At 45.9% G+C, this 15,752-nt stretch overlaps 1 protein-coding gene across 1 annotated transcript in view; it reads left to right on the top strand.

The window, feature by feature from the left end:
- Positions 1–15,752, top strand: part of T265_09595 (hypothetical protein) — a gene marked incomplete at both ends in the record, with an annotated part of 64,055 nt that overhangs the window by 7,202 nt on the left and 41,101 nt on the right. The window contains 4 exons of the mRNA XM_009175710.1: positions 971–1,195; positions 7,456–7,695; positions 10,079–10,168; positions 12,525–12,665. Coding sequence (XP_009173974.1) covers positions 971–1,195; positions 7,456–7,695; positions 10,079–10,168; positions 12,525–12,665 — 696 coding nt within the window. The remainder of the gene's footprint in view (positions 1–970; positions 1,196–7,455; positions 7,696–10,078; positions 10,169–12,524; positions 12,666–15,752) is intronic.

Raw genomic sequence — 15,752 nt, 5'->3', positions numbered from 1 at the left:
CCAAATTAGGGTCCCAGTGGCGTTACTGCTGCCAGTGCACTCCATGTTGTTTGATTGAGCGCTTGGGAGTGTAGGCACTTTCATGGTTGTACAACAACCATGATGATGATGATGTAGGCACTTCCAAGTGTTTGCACCAGGCCTATTTTCTATCCATTTTTTCTTTCTTCACTTGAGACATTCAGTTATATGCAAATGAGCTTCGTATTATAGTGGCGAGCAGGTTCTGAATTTATGCGAGCACTCATTGTGTCCGTAGCTTCCGTATGGTGCCATTTTGAAGCGGTCATCTACCGCATTTTGTATTTCTCGTAAGAGGATCAACAGGTCTGTCACTTTATGCGTCAACAAATCTTAGCCTACCCGTAGAATTTAAACAACTCCCATCAAACAGTGAGGAAGTCGCCTGTGTTTAATCGAAACTTCACAGTCTACGGTCGTCGAATCATCGGTTTGTGGAAAAAAATTGGAACACTTCCGTAGCTGGCCTTCGGTAGATGGGAGCCGGTGCATAGCCGATGATAGGATGAACCCATCACAACCAAGCACACCTAAATGATCATCACCAACACGTGTTTTCACATTCATAAAATAATAAGGCGGACTATGGCCTTCATTTCTTGGAGCACGGCATTCAAGATTTGCTCGAATCTCCTTGATCCAATTTTTATCCTTTCGGCCCAATGCCTGCCAAAAATGTGCTTATCCGAATAGAACGGCACCAATTTTATTGGCAGACCTTATTAACTGGTCGCCACAATTTTATTTGATCAATATTTAGCTCGTGTAAACACAGCGCTTGCACTTAACCCATACGTTTGCGTTAGCACAAGGTTTACTTACATGCTATAGTGTTTCGAATCACAGCGTTTTTGCTATTCTAGGCACTAGGCTTTCAACAGCCGGCTGGGTAGAAATTCAAGGGATCTTTCCGAACAAACTTTCTACCTTGTTTTCTTTCTTATGGCAGAATAGTGTTGCTGAAAAAATCACCCCACTCGTACTCTCAGCTCAGTCGAAGCTAGGGGCTTCTCATATTGTCGTTGGTAGCTCAACATTTGGACGTGACTTCCTGCCGCGCGTGGCCGCCAAACTTAACACATCCCCCATCAATGATGTTATCGCCATTCTCAGTGAAGACACATTCCAAAGACCTATATATGCCGGGAACGCCGTGGTCACCTTGAAATCTTTGGTAAGTATTTTACTTGGTTCCCTATTATCACAAGTCATCAGCTTAGATTTCATTGTACACGCTTACGGTGGTTTCCGTTGCTCAGCCCTCACCCCCTAGTCACCGACATGAAATCCTAATAACTGTTGAGCTCTAAAACCGGGTGCCTGGCTACCGTGATACCCGAAGGAAGCACGAAGATAGATTGACCACTTCAGGGGCGCAAGCTCGCTAGTGAATTCGGCATGTTTCTACATGTTCTCCAATCAGCTGCACGATGCTGGCTTGTATTACCAGTATACTGATCATGCAGTCAAAGCATTCATGACCCTAGGCCATGTTGTTGGCTGACTACCGCGCGTTTGTTTGCAGCTCGACGGGGTTTTTCACAATGTTCAGTGCGGTGATAACTCTCTCTAGTCAGATTGCACTGCAATTTTCGGTAATTCTTTCAACGAGTATGCGTTAGGCCTGTTACCCCGGCACAAGTCTGCACCATTCACCCGGTTCGTCAGCTTGGTTGGAGCCAGCTGGCGGAGACAGCCATGGTCAAAAGTGATAACCTTTATGCAGCCTTTTTTGAACCCTAGTGATGGACTAAATATCGTCTTTAACCTACAAACAGGACAGTACAACTGGTCTTCAATAATGGCGGGACACAACCTACTCGACCACCATGAGGCAGTAGCTTGCAAGTTCCTCACTTTAGTCACTTCTAAGGTGATTGTATTCCGTTTCTGAGATCGGACTACCATGAAGAGTTAGGTCAGTCTGGTGACCGGTTTTCGGAATTATTCCTGGAAGAACCGTTTGGATGGGGGCTTTGTGGATGTTGAGAATCCCCCTACAAAACAATTAACCATCGTGATCATGAAACGTCACTAAGGCCCTGCAGCATTGTTAGCACCTGAAAGCTACTTGTACGGTGCCATTGCGATATCAATTGAGTGGCCTATCCAACCGAATTCAATGCATCCTACATGGGAGAGTATGGAGAAAGCCAAGGAAATGGGAGAGGCCCAGAAAGCCGGTAATACTCGAAGATTATTTCAGCTGGTCGGTGCGACCGGACCTCCGGAACCACCTGTGAGTGAAGCCATCAGGGATCGGAAGGGAGTGACCATCTCGAATAAACAAGGGTGCCTCGACCTTTGGGCCGAATATTTCGAACAACAAATGTCATGACCACCAGTTGGCACCCATCTGGAACCCACAGGTGGCGTAAAACCCTGGACGGTGAACGTTGAACCGCCTACGGCCTCGGAGGTTTATGATTACATATGTTCTATTAAGTACCACCGAGCCTCTAGTCCGGATGACCTCCCACCCGCATTGTTCAAAGATAGGGGTATAGTCCTCAGTCAGCGCTTGTCTGATCTGTTTGCTTGCATTTGGGAAAAGCAGTCTGTCCCACACAACTGGGGAGAGTCGTTGATAGTACCCGTTTAAAAAAAGGGACGCGTAGTGAGTGTGGTAACCACAGAGGGGTCAGCTTGACTCCGGTCGTAACGAGACTGTTGGCGCCAGTTGTGCTTCGTCGCCTTACGGTAGCTCGTTAGACGTTGACTCGAGAGTAGAAAGCGGAATTCCAGCCTGATAGGGGTTGCGTTGACCAAATCTTCAAAAACGCCATACACATAAGCGACCCACAGTTCTTTTATTCCTGGATTCCCAAGGCGCTTTTGACTCGGTTGACCGGTCTGTTCTGCTTGACACGCTTACTCATCAAATAATGCCCCGGAAGTTCGTGAACATAATAAACTCTGTCTTCCCAGACTTCCGGGCTTGTGAGAGTATACAGTGAGCTCTCCAAAAGCTTCCTTCCACAAAGTGGTGTCCGTCAGGGATGTCCATTCTCCCCATTCCTATTTGACTTTGTGATCAATGAAATCATGATACGAACGAGGGTGTTCAAAACCTCGGTGTGCAAATAGCCTGTGGCAAAAACTGTCGATCTGGAATATGCTGATGACATCGTTCTCATATTCGAAGAAGAGGAGGAGGCACAAGTGTTCTTGGATGAACTGACCATAGTCATCCCTTGCTTTGGTATGCACTTTGCACCCACAAAGTGTGAGGTCATGCTCTTGGAAGTCCAATCACTGAACATGCCACTTGCAATCCAGGGAGAGGTACTGGGAGTTTTGGAGCGTTTTAATTATCTTAGAAGTTGTATTAGTTCTGACTGCAGTGTGCCGGATGAGGTCAATGCACTAATCTGCTAATTTGAGACACCTATGGCGTCAGAGTGGTGTAAAAATATCGTTTAGCTGTAGCATCCTTTCGGTGCCTAACTGCCATGCCACCCGAAGGTTTCACGAGGGCTGGGATACTGCCAGGTTACCCAAGCCTAGACAGGAGAAGTCGAGAGGTGGAGGTCAGGTTCGAGCCGTGGACCTTCCGGTCAGTAAATTCGCGCTCTAACCACTTGGGCCATCTCGTCCCCCAAAGTCATGTACAAAGTGGTGTATCCCTGAATCTCAAGGGACGTGTGTATCAAGCTACACTGCGGGCTGTTTTGTTGTGTGGCTGTGAGACTTGGCCTGTTCGGGCAGCGGAACTGAGATGTCTTCAGGTGTTCGACTTTCGTTGTCTCAGCACCATAGCTCGTGTGGGTTGGTGTCGGCGTATCCGTAACGGGGCAGTTAGAAGGCGAGTTTTCGGTTGTGCAACGGGTACACTCATTGAAGAATGTGTCCAGCACCAGAAGTTATTCCTGGATTCCCAAGGCGCTTTTGACTCGGTTGACCGGTCTGTTCTGCTTGACACGCTTACTCATCAAATAATGCCCCGGAAGTTCGTGAACATAATAAACTCTGTCTTCCCAGACTTCCGGGCTTGTGAGAGTATACAGTGAGCTCTCCAAAAGCTTCCGTACACAAAGTGGTGTCCGTCAGGGATGTCCATTCTCCCCATTCCTATTTGACTTTGTGATCAATGAAATCATGATACGAACGAGGGTGTTCAAAACCTCGGTGTGCAAATAGCCTGTGGCAAAAACTGTCGATCTGGAATATGCTGATGACATCGTTCTCATATTCGAAGAAGAGGAGGAGGCACAAGTGTTCTTGGATGAACTGACCATAGTCATCCCTTGCTTTGGTATGCACTTTGCACCCACAAAGTGTGAGGTCATGCTCTTGGAAGTCCAATCACTGAACATGCCACTTGCAATCCAGGGAGAGGTACTGGGAGTTTTGGAGCGTTTTAATTATCTTAGAAGTTGTATTAGTTCTGACTGCAGTGTGCCGGATGAGGTCAATGCACTAATCTGCTAATTTGAGACACCTATGGCGTCAGAGTGGTGTAAAAATATCGTTTAGCTGTAGCATCCTTTCGGTGCCTAACTGCCATGCCACCCGAAGGTTTCACGAGGGCTGGGATACTGCCAGGTTACCCAAGCCTAGACAGGAGAAGTCGAGAGGTGGAGGTCAGGTTCGAGCCGTGGACCTTCCGGTCAGTAAATTCGCGCTCTAACCACTTGGGCCATCTCGTCCCCCAAAGTCATGTACAAAGTGGTGTATCCCTGAATCTCAAGGGACGTGTGTATCAAGCTACACTGCGGGCTGTTTTGTTGTGTGGCTGTGAGACTTGGCCTGTTCGGGCAGGCGAACTGAGATGTCTTCAGGTGTTCGACTTTCGTTGTCTCAGCACCATAGCTCGTGTGGGTTGGTGTCGGCGTATCCGTAACGGGGCAGTTAGAAGGCGAGTTTTCGGTTGTGCAACGGGTACTTCCATTGAAGAATGTGTCCAGCACCAGAAGATGCGTTGGTTACGATATGTGTTGCTAATGCCTAGCCATCTTTTGCCGAAGAGAGTGCTGTTTATCATGCCCAACTCAGAGTAGTGGAAGCAGAGAGGTGGCCAACCATAGACCTGACAGAGGGGTGTGAAAGAAGTCACGAAACGTTTGGGTGCTGTCACTGCTACTCGCCTTTTAGGATAGGGACCGCGTGATGGTCATTGCACCTGGTTGGGGACACTGCAAGATATGGCTGCCAACCGATGTAGTGGTGATCCTGTCAGTTTTAATCCAGATTGCCTGAATGGGTGTCTGGAGGTGTATGCACCTCGGGATGATTGTAGTAAGCTATCACTAAGTCCCTCACCTGTCCACCTTCATCCTTTTCTTCACAATAAGGCTTTCAATTAAATCATGGTTGTACGGCAGCGAAGCATCGGCGTTGAGCACTGACGTCATGCTGTCGGTGATTATGATGACGATGAGAACAGTTTGGAGGGGTGAGATGGCCTAAGTGGTTAGAGCGCGAATTTACTGACCGGAAGGTCCATGGCTCGAACCCGACCTCCACCTCTCGACTTCTGTCTAGGCTTGGGCTAGACTATTCGGAGCCAACGACTAAATGATCTGACCCACCTGACCCGAGAACACGGAGTAAGACGCAGGTGCCCGACCCCTGTTCTGGGCAGAATCGGGCTCATAACGTCGTTTATTCATTTTTCATCCCCACTGGGTGCTCCGGCGGCCAAAGTTAGCTGCTTGGTTTTGAGGACCGGCTTCCCTAAATCGTTCCTTGAGAAAGGCCGCATCCATGCTTCCATAAATAAGGAAGTACTTATCGTCTCTGGGAAACACCATACTGTCCTCATTTCTATCGCTACGAACACTGCAGTTTTTTCTCTATCCAGTACATATTACGACTTTCCGCAACGGGGGACTCGCGATTCTTCATCGGACTGCTCTCCGTCGGTATTCCCAGCATGGTTGAACCTTAAGACACTGAGTTCTAGCCAACGTACCCCTCAAGGTACGCAACACTGGAACCCAACCGCCTCGACAAACTGGCAGCTTTAGGTTTGGTGACTCCTTACTAGTACTGGAAATGTATAGCTATTGATCTGTTTGGTGGAGTTTCAGCGACGAGTGGGCAGATCAGCATTGTTTAACGAATTTTTGACAAAGACTTATTCAGCTTTACATAATCGCTGCAAACTATTCGGAACGGCCAATTTTTGGGATGGGTACAGACATAAACGGCAGATTAAGGTCTGCCAGGCTGCTCTACTAGTAATGGTAATGGTACTAATAATAATAAATAGTGACAATATGTGGTGATAATTAACTGGTAATAGTAATGAAACGTTCCCACCCCGTCTAATTTTTAGCCAATTGCCGCGCAGTGTCTGTTTACGGAAGTGTCTTTAGTGAATGAACGCTCATCCAAATGTCTGCTTATTTCTTCCCCTCGTCTCAGTTAGATGTGCTTACGATTGTCAACAATAAGCCTGTTTANNTATATATATATATTCCTTTGGGGGAAAGTAAGTATCCAACGGATTTCCAGACCGGTGTGTTCATGATCTGCGGACATTGCAGGTGAGGATTCGACCATGTTTCACCATCATATCACCGCAACTTTTTCGTTCACTTGAAGATGACAGTTGTTCCAGGTACGTTATTAAGGTCTTTCAAATGCGACGCTAGCCTTTGCTGTTCGCGCCCTCACCACTGGGCCATCTTATGCGCAGTGTGTTTGAAGTGGATAGCCGTTTTACAGAACGGGTTGGTGAAGTTGTCAGCGCAGTCGACAGATGCCGCCATTCCGATTTAGAATGTGTCAAGATAGCACAATCGTCAGCAACTAGCCACATACGAGCGGTGATTTGCCTACAACCGTACTTATTCCCTGCGTCTCACCCCAATTTTATGTAGCTAGCACGTGCGTTGTCAAATGAGCTCGGGATAGCTCAGTGGTTAAGGGGTGAATTTACTGTCCGGAAGGTTTGTGATTCGAATCTAACTCCGACATCTCGACTGCTCTCTGAGCTCGGGCAACCTGGCAGTATCATGTGCTTCGTTCAAGTAGGATGCCAGCTAGACACCGGAAGGGTGCTACAGCTGAATGGTTATATTATTAATTATATTTTCTTTCATTCGTTGCTTCAATTCACACTCCCCCTTAAGCGGATAGGCTTTTCGATACACTGATGAGAATGGCGCACTCCTGCTCAACAGCGGACGAAATCACAGCGCCATTCTCGTCCAAGAGTTTTTTCGTACCGTTTTCTTTGTCCCAATAGTCTGCAATACAGTTCATGTATACGTGTTTTGATTGCAGTCCCGTAGTGTTGGTTCCGGGAGTCCTTTGGTTAACAGTCCTTGCAACTTTGTTACACACCACGTCTTTCGGATCTCAGACATCCAGCTTCGTAGACCTTTTTTTGTTCCACGACGATGATGCATTCCTAAGTAGTGGTCCTTGTTACATTCAGGACCACACTTTCGAGCCTATCCGCTCTTCTTCGTACTCTTCTCACAGGATCCGATTCGTTGTTTGACTGTTCGTGGAACGGCTTTCCCCCCGACCACTCTATCCGATGGAGCAACCGCCCCCATAGAATCCTTCCCCTTACCTGGTGCGGATGCACTCGGATCGGAGGCGTCGGATTTGGTCGAATTCGTCAGCGTAGAGAAGCATAAAAGTGACCGACCAGAACTGACCGACGCCAGTGTGGTTGTTTCCGGTGGCCGGGGAATGAAAAGTGGTGAAAACTTCGAGGTACATTTCAGCGCTTTTTGTTCGAGATCCCATATTGAATACTTTAACGATAACTGGCATCAGACTGGCGTTTCGATTGGTCGCAAGGTCATTTAGTGAGGTTGAAGGGGCTAGCGATACCCATGGAAATCATTATAAGAACGTTGGTGGTGAACAGTACTTTTTTGTGTGCTATTGACAGTCTTAGCTAATGCGTAACAGGTTTATGGGATATGAGTCATGAATCTGGTGTATGATTAGGTAAATCCATGGGTAAATCGGGTGACGGAGCACACAGTCGATCACTCAGTCGAACAGATGACATCACAGTTAGACTAGATCGTGGAAATGCCTTGTCGCATTACGACCAATGTATGATTGACCTTAGTATGCGAGTGATTACGCCTAAATCTGTTGGTCGAGGTTGGCAGTTTTTCTTGCAGATGGAAATTAGGGGCAGGACTGTAAATGTAACGAGCGCGGTTTGGAGGATGTGTACGTCCCATCGAGGTAATTCTTTATCCACGTGCTATTTAATTCAGCATTAGGGTGTTATTTGAGTGAGAGACCCGCAAATGCACACACACACACACACACAAGCTTTTGCGTATACTCATTCGTACGCTTTGGTCGAGCATCATAGTTTCATCATACAATAAGTCGGATAATATGCCAACACAGTCCAAGTCCCAGGAATGATGACTGGAGAAATCCCAACTCGAATACGATCGTATTTTGTGGACGAAACCGGTCAGATCAATGAAAAAGCTTACTTTTCAAGTCTTACACTGCGTTACCTCTGGACCGGCCACGAGTGCTACTCTATTCCGGAAGAGCTATCGGACCTCATAACACTGCCCAAGACAAATGGGCGCGACCTGTCATGATTATGTAAACCATAACTTCATACACCATTAATTCGTGATTCTCACTCTATATTTTCAGCTCATGTACTACTGTTATTAGACGATTTAAGTGTACATTATGCCCCTCTATTCTGTCTTCCTTCTAATCTCGACTTGGAACCACTCGACTCTCGCAACACGATCCTTTAACCTGTGTTGGCATCCCAGGTATTCTGTTTCCACGACCTAGTCTGACTGCGGCTTTATCGAACAAACCCAGTGGCAATTTGGCCCATGTACACTTTCCCTCCCACTTACCTGTGTATGTACCTAATCCTACACGCGCCTTATTTCAGTTTCATACAAATTCATATTAGGTTGAACTCAGACATAGCTACAATGGGGTTATTTGCCGCGTTGGTTGACTTATAATTGGGGGCACATCACTGGTACCCACAGAGATGTGTGGCGAGCTTTAAGTTTGAAGGCCGTTTCTACTGTGACACTGTCGGCTCCGGTTTGCATAACTGTGGAAATGTTCTGGAAACAATGCAAAACCGTGTCCCAAACCTTCGGTATTTTGACCATAAGATTTGATTGATTTGAGTATCGACAGTGAAAGAATCCTAAATTAAGTCTACAGGACTAACAGTTTGGTAGGTTCTGATGATCAGTGAGTTACTAATGCAACGGCATTATCTGCCGCAGGTTTTACCTAGTTCTACGTTTTCGTGCTCTGCTAGCTGAATCTTCTCAGCGCTTTTGGCCAGATCCCTCTTGGAGTGTAAGTGTGCTGTTTGCCGCGTAACTAATTAAGCTAAAATGAAAGTTCAAGTAGAACATAAGGTTGACGGAAACTCGGGGACTGCGCCTACCTGCTGAGCCCCGAGAAGGGCGAAACCGGTCGTGGGCTGTCGAAGAGTTTTCAGCAACCTTGTGAGTAGTTTCCCTTATAAAATGAAAGTTGTTTACAAAAAACTATTCCTGATTTTTCATACGAGAGCCACGTCCCAACGATAGTTGATTAAATCGGCTGATTCTGCCCTGCTGTTACTTTAAGCCCGTTTTATCAATTCAATTCAATTTATCAGCTATAAACCATGTACTATAGGCACATTGGTTCCAACTGCTACGGTTTCGATCACCGGATAGCCCAACTCCATTGCAAAACTCCCTGGGAACTTCACGCCAGTGATAACCTCAGCATCATCTGGTTTTTGTTGGATGTTATCTCTAATATTATTCAACCACTAAGAATCTTTTGCATGAAAATCGCCATTGTCTTGTTCCTCTGCGTAAATCTTTAACCTTCATTCTGTTCTCCGGTGTTCCGTGCTATTACCCTATGTTAGATTTTTTCATCTGTCTAGGTTTTACGTCAGATTATTGTTTTTGTTGTTTACTTTCTAGAGCGATCACGTCGTTCAGTACACTGGTAATCTTTTTTCGGTGTTGACTGAATTCGTTGTATGCTTCTGTTCGTTCATGCGAGACCTATCCTTTCTGTATCAGCCATCTTATTATCCAGGGCCCCTTTCTATCCCTCGATTAAACGACAGTTGCTGTACCAGCTTGCGGATAAGTTGAACGCAGCTGTTGGCGCCTCTCGAGCTGCGGTCGATGCTGGATTCGTTCCGAACGACATGCAGGTTTGTCAACATAACTGCATTTCAGTATTTTTACTGTCAAAAGTCATTGAATGCTCTTACTTCTGGACTTGTAAATATTAAATGTTCATTCTGAAGCATCACTAAATAGTAGTCGTTCATACCGACTCTGTGCTGTCACTTTTACTGAAATGGATTTATGTTTATAGCTGACGTTTTGGGTCTACTCACAGTGTTGCATTATTGCGTTTTCTGTGGTGCAGCGCTCAACCACAGGATGCTTTATTCAACGGTTCTCTCTGGAGCATCAGACCGAGCGTCTCCGGTTAAACGACGTGTACCATGTGCACCAGCCGATAGTTCGAGAGGAACATTGTTTCTCCCTCTTAACTTTACTCGTCACAGTGTTGAAGACGGAAATGTAAACATGAATTGAAGGGGACTATAACCGATTTGGGCGTCGTCTATCCTCACGTATAGTTGACTAGGTTCCGCGTGGTTCCTGCTGTTTGGGTTACGATGGTGCCTTCGCCCCTACAAGGGGTTAAGATTCACTGGTCCCCAACAGACTTCTTATTCTCAATTTATCTCTGTTTTTTTATGATAGTGTAAGTTTTCAGATCACCTAAATCGGGTTTGCTCTACAGGGCCAAAGGCTCCAAAGACACATAGATGAACTGCCGCACACTGTCTTTCATCTACGTCCCTAGTGAAGCAGTCTGTTTCAGTGTACTGAATAACTCAAGCTGTCCATCGTTATATCGGTAAGAAAACGAGCATGCATTACGAGTTACCGCGTTTTACGTTGCACCCTTGCACCTTGTTCGTTTGTTACACTGTCTAGGAATCTAGGAGATCCGCTTCGTTTGGGCGATTTGCTACTCAGCCCTCCCATTGTGTAATGACGACATTTTAATAGGACTGACCGTGTTGTATCTTCCACCTTTATTAAAAATTGTTTCCTAGTTACAGACGTGATCAAGCCTCGTTGTGCAGTTTTCAATGATTATTGGAGTTTAGAAGTTTATCGGTGGCTTCTGGCTGCTCTGATGGTGAAGGGGACAGGTTTGTTCTCACCACTGTATTAGCGTTCTGTCCAACGGGAATGAGTTTTCGAACTACTTCTATATCCTCGTTTCCGAGAGGTTTGGTAAATAATCGGTGGATTTATTGTTTACCAAACCTCTCTGAAACGATGACTACTCAATCGGTCCCAAAGATTTTCCAATTGATTGAATACTTCTGTATCCGTTCTCCAGCTTATTTTACTGATACTTAAGTGGCTTCTTATTGTTCCTCAGCTCCTCCTTCACTGAGAGACCGGGTGAAGTAAGATTTTCGGCTTGCGAAGTAAGAAACCTGATGAAACGAAATGTGGATAATTGACTTCTTCGTCATTTTTTCTTCACATTTCAATTTACAGCAAGGCGATTAATGACCTAAAGCGATACATTTAAAGCCCTTGGTTCAGTGCACTAACACTCAAGATAGCGGGAGGCTTCTCGAATGTCATGATTCGCGAGAGCTGATAGGAACTGTCTCACTCAGTGTGTCTTATTTGTATGGTTATAATCGAACATCTAGTTTATCCGGTGGTCTCCTGTCGGTGCAAGTAACTCCCAAGCGGTCTGACTCGGCGCAGTATCGATGAAACTACCCTCCATCAACTAATTGCGGACACCGAGCCCGTTCATCCAACCAACCCCCATATTAAAAGCTGAACAATAACCTCAGTGAAATACACTCATTTCCATACCGATTTGGTTTTCACGGGTAACTCATCTAATGACAGCGGACTCTCGTTTATGAATTTCTGTGATTATCACCCGTGAAATTTAGCAGGCTCTTGGGGTTCATGTAATGTTTTTTCTGAATCTGTAGCCAGATGGCCTTAGTGAGCTTGTTCGTTAAATTATCCATTCCTCAGACGGATATGCTTGGACAATTTAATTGTACACCACTAGTAGCATGCATCCTTTTTCTACTCCCCGCGATTGGGGAAGCATGGTAGCCTCACGGGTAATTGTGGCCAAAAGGTGTAATCGTTTGAATACTCATCCAAAAGCATTTCATAATGGAGTGTAAATGCTTCTTGTGAGACGTTTCTTTTTAGGTTCTGGGTTTCTTTGGTGTGCATTTGGATGTATGCTGTGGATATATTTTTTGACCCAGTAAATCACTTCGAGGAAATCCATTGCATATTTTGAGGCTGTCCATTGGGAGACTGTCTTTACTTTTCTGTGATCATTTTCTGACATCAGCCGAAGGCACATTTGACGCGTGGGCGTTCCGGTAAATTGAAAATTAGTTGGGCTGGATCATGTCCTTGCATATTGGCTAGCATGATGACAATGACACTCACGATTTTCGTAACCTCATATTGCTTGTTTTTCATCAGGTCGGGCAGACTGGTAAGATTGTCGCACCCAAGTTGTACATTGCTGTGGGAATCAGTGGGGCAATACAACATTTAGCTGGAATGAAGGATAGCAAGGTCATTGTCGCCATTAACAAGGATCCGGATGCGCCAATCTTTCAGGTATTTTCTCCCTTCAGCTTTTGCTCAAGTTTCGTGACTATCACGGTGTATGCTTACAATCTTCCGGTAGCGAATCCTTAGTTTTCCTCTTGCCCTGCTTTGCTTTCATCATCAGCGACAGTACGCTAGTAATACATGCTGGTAGTTAACTCCCATACAGCTATGAAGGAAGAAAGCTTTTGTAGAGAATGCAAAGAACAGGGACGGATAGAACTTAGTGCGAAGAAGCCCTATGTCAAAAGGAGAACGATCAAGAATAATATGCCTACTCCTTTAGATAGCATTAAAATAAATCCATATCGAATTAAAGTGGCATCGGTGAGATCGACTAAGCGTTCCTTGCGAGCCTCACCTGACAGTCCTAGCGCCCAACTACACGCGAACGTTATCTGGATGGTCCTGCTAGGAAATGACAGCGTAGGCGCCACTGGGATCGGCTGCGCGCCATGTCCTGCATGGTTTCCATGACACACGCACAACCTCATAAAAAATCATTCAGCTGTAGCACCCCTTCAGTGCCTAACTGCCATGCCACCCGAAGGTTTCACGAGGGCTGGGATACTGCCAGGTTGCTCAAGCCTAGACAGGGGAAATCGAGAGGCCGAGGTCGGGTTCGAACCACGGACCTTCCGGTCACTAAATTCGCACTTTAAACACTGAGCCATCCCACCCATACATAGGATGAAATGTCTAGGAGGTCTAAAATCCCCGGATCGGAGCGTCGGAGTCTGGCAACCACAATGCGAGACCCTTCTTACAGTTGACTTGTACATGCGGTTCTTCCGCTTCATCGAATGACGCAGATTGGTGCCTGTTGCTGGCACCCTGATTATGCCCGCGGTCACTTCATCTGTTATGATACGATCACACTCAAACATCTACCAAGATATGTGAACTGGTCAACAAAGTGAAGTCCATTATTCTGAAGTAGAAGATGATGATGATGGTGGTAATGATGCTGGACATCCTCCGAACAGGCTGTTTGGAATTCTGCACATGATGAGCCTTGTCATGTTCCGATGACCTCTACCTTTCAAAGCTTTTCTATTGCCAAATGAGATCGTTTTTTTTATTTGACCAGGGAAATAGAAATCCTCATCCTACGAGAGCGTTCTTTGAGTCTACCTGTGTTTTCGAAAACAACTGATAGCCGAGGACTGTCCCTGGCTATCAACAGCTGAATGCAAATGGTCACTTTGACTTGTCCAGCAGTAGTGGGGCGCCAGATAGCACAGCGGCGACCGCTGCATATAAATCCATTACCGCTGAAAAGTAGCTAGTGACCATGGCATGTTCAGACCAAACATACCATCAGGTTTCAAGTAAAACATAAGGTTGACGGAAACTCGGGGACTGCGCCTACCTGATGTGCCTCAAGAAGGGCAAGACCGGTCGTGGGCAGCCTTATGAGTAGTGCATTACAAATATACCACCAGCGCATTTCTTTGGTGCACCGAGGCACCTACTTGCACATTGCAGGTCCTTGCTACTGCGACCATATCTGAGATCTCCGTGCTGCACAAGAGAGTGGTTAGTTCTTGATGGAATTGGCCCTTCGGTGAATTAAAGACAGTCCTTTCGTGCACAATTGACCATGACAATTAAAGGCCATTCACTATTTCAATCAATGCAAAAATTTATGGTTTGGATATTCTACAGTATGGGCTCAGCATACCCACATATAAAAGCCGAGTAACGACTTTCACCTCGCCAACTGTGGGTTATGCACAACGGCACAACCTGCAGCGACAACCGAAGTATCACTTGAAGTTCGTGTTCGACAGCGTCTGGACAGAGAGAGAGTACTGTAAACTCAACCACCGTAACTGGATCTTGTAGTCGAGTTTCACAGATGTGGCAGACGACAGTCGGGTGCGCGCAAGCTTGTTAGCCTACCCGTCTAGAATCTCTCATGTTAAAGATTGCAGTAAAAAACAGGAGAACGAGGCCTGTATTTAGGACACAGGGCGGTTAACACGAGCCTTGGCATTTGTCAATTCCCTAGATGTCTGACCGACGTACCTACAGCTGGGATCTACAGAGGATACATTATAAAGCGAGACGGGAAGGCAGTTAGGTGGTGACGAAAAAAATCAGTGGCATCGGTAGTCACACGTTTCTGTTTATCTGCCCTACAATATATAGCGGTGGATGCCACCACCCGACGGCCAATATGGTATGTTATCTGTAGTTGTACGGCTGAGGTATTACTACCTGTCCATACCTAGAGAGGAGGACAGTCTCCTATTCCATTGTCTGACTGCATGGCATTGGTGGTTGGCGTAAGATTACTGGATTAGTTCCAGTTTTAAGGAACTGTTTGCCACAGTTAATCTAACCCCCGAACCTCGAGGACCAGGAGACTGTGTTTGCTAGTGTTCTATCTATCGACCAACCTGGCAGGAGAGGCTTATTGCTGCATGGTCCAGCACGACTCACTGGGTCACTGCACCTTATTATTCATTCATTTACTGAACAACAATGTCCGGTCTCTTAGCGCTGTTTGACTTGAATTTGTTTCTAATGATTTCGGATGTCGAAACACACCGACCTCCTGTTTCCAAATATTCTCACCAGCGCATTTCTTTGGTGCACCGAGGCACCTACTTGCACATTGCAGGTCCTTGCTACTGCGACCATATCTGAGATCTCCGTGCTGCACAAGAGAGTGGTTAGTTCTTGATGGAATTGGCCCTTCGGTGAATTAAAGACAGTCCTTTCGTGCACAATTGACCATGACAATTAAAGGCCATTCACTATTTCAATCAATGCAAAAATTTATGGTTTGGATATTCTACAGTATGGGCTCAGCATACTACATATACATAGCCGAGTAACGACTTTCACCTCGCCAACTGTGGGTGATAGATAGCTTAGATAGATAGCTTAGGTGCAGCTATGTTGGTGTTGAAAACGGTAGTACAATCACACATGCTTCATACATGTTACCACGAGATTACTGGAGCTCAGACAGAAACCAGATTCCGTCACTGTTCCCCCGACTTACTGTGTAATGTATGTAATTCTGAATGACGGACGATCTTAGTAGGTTGTTTGAATGAGTTCCTCAGCTTTACGAAGATTTGG

Source organism: Opisthorchis viverrini, assembly GCF_000715545.1.
Source record: "Opisthorchis viverrini unplaced genomic scaffold opera_v5_288, whole genome shotgun sequence".
Classification (NCBI taxonomy): domain Eukaryota; kingdom Metazoa; phylum Platyhelminthes; class Trematoda; order Opisthorchiida; family Opisthorchiidae; genus Opisthorchis; species Opisthorchis viverrini.
Note: the sequence above shows the minus strand (reverse complement) of the source record. Positions and strands in the feature narration are given on the sequence as shown.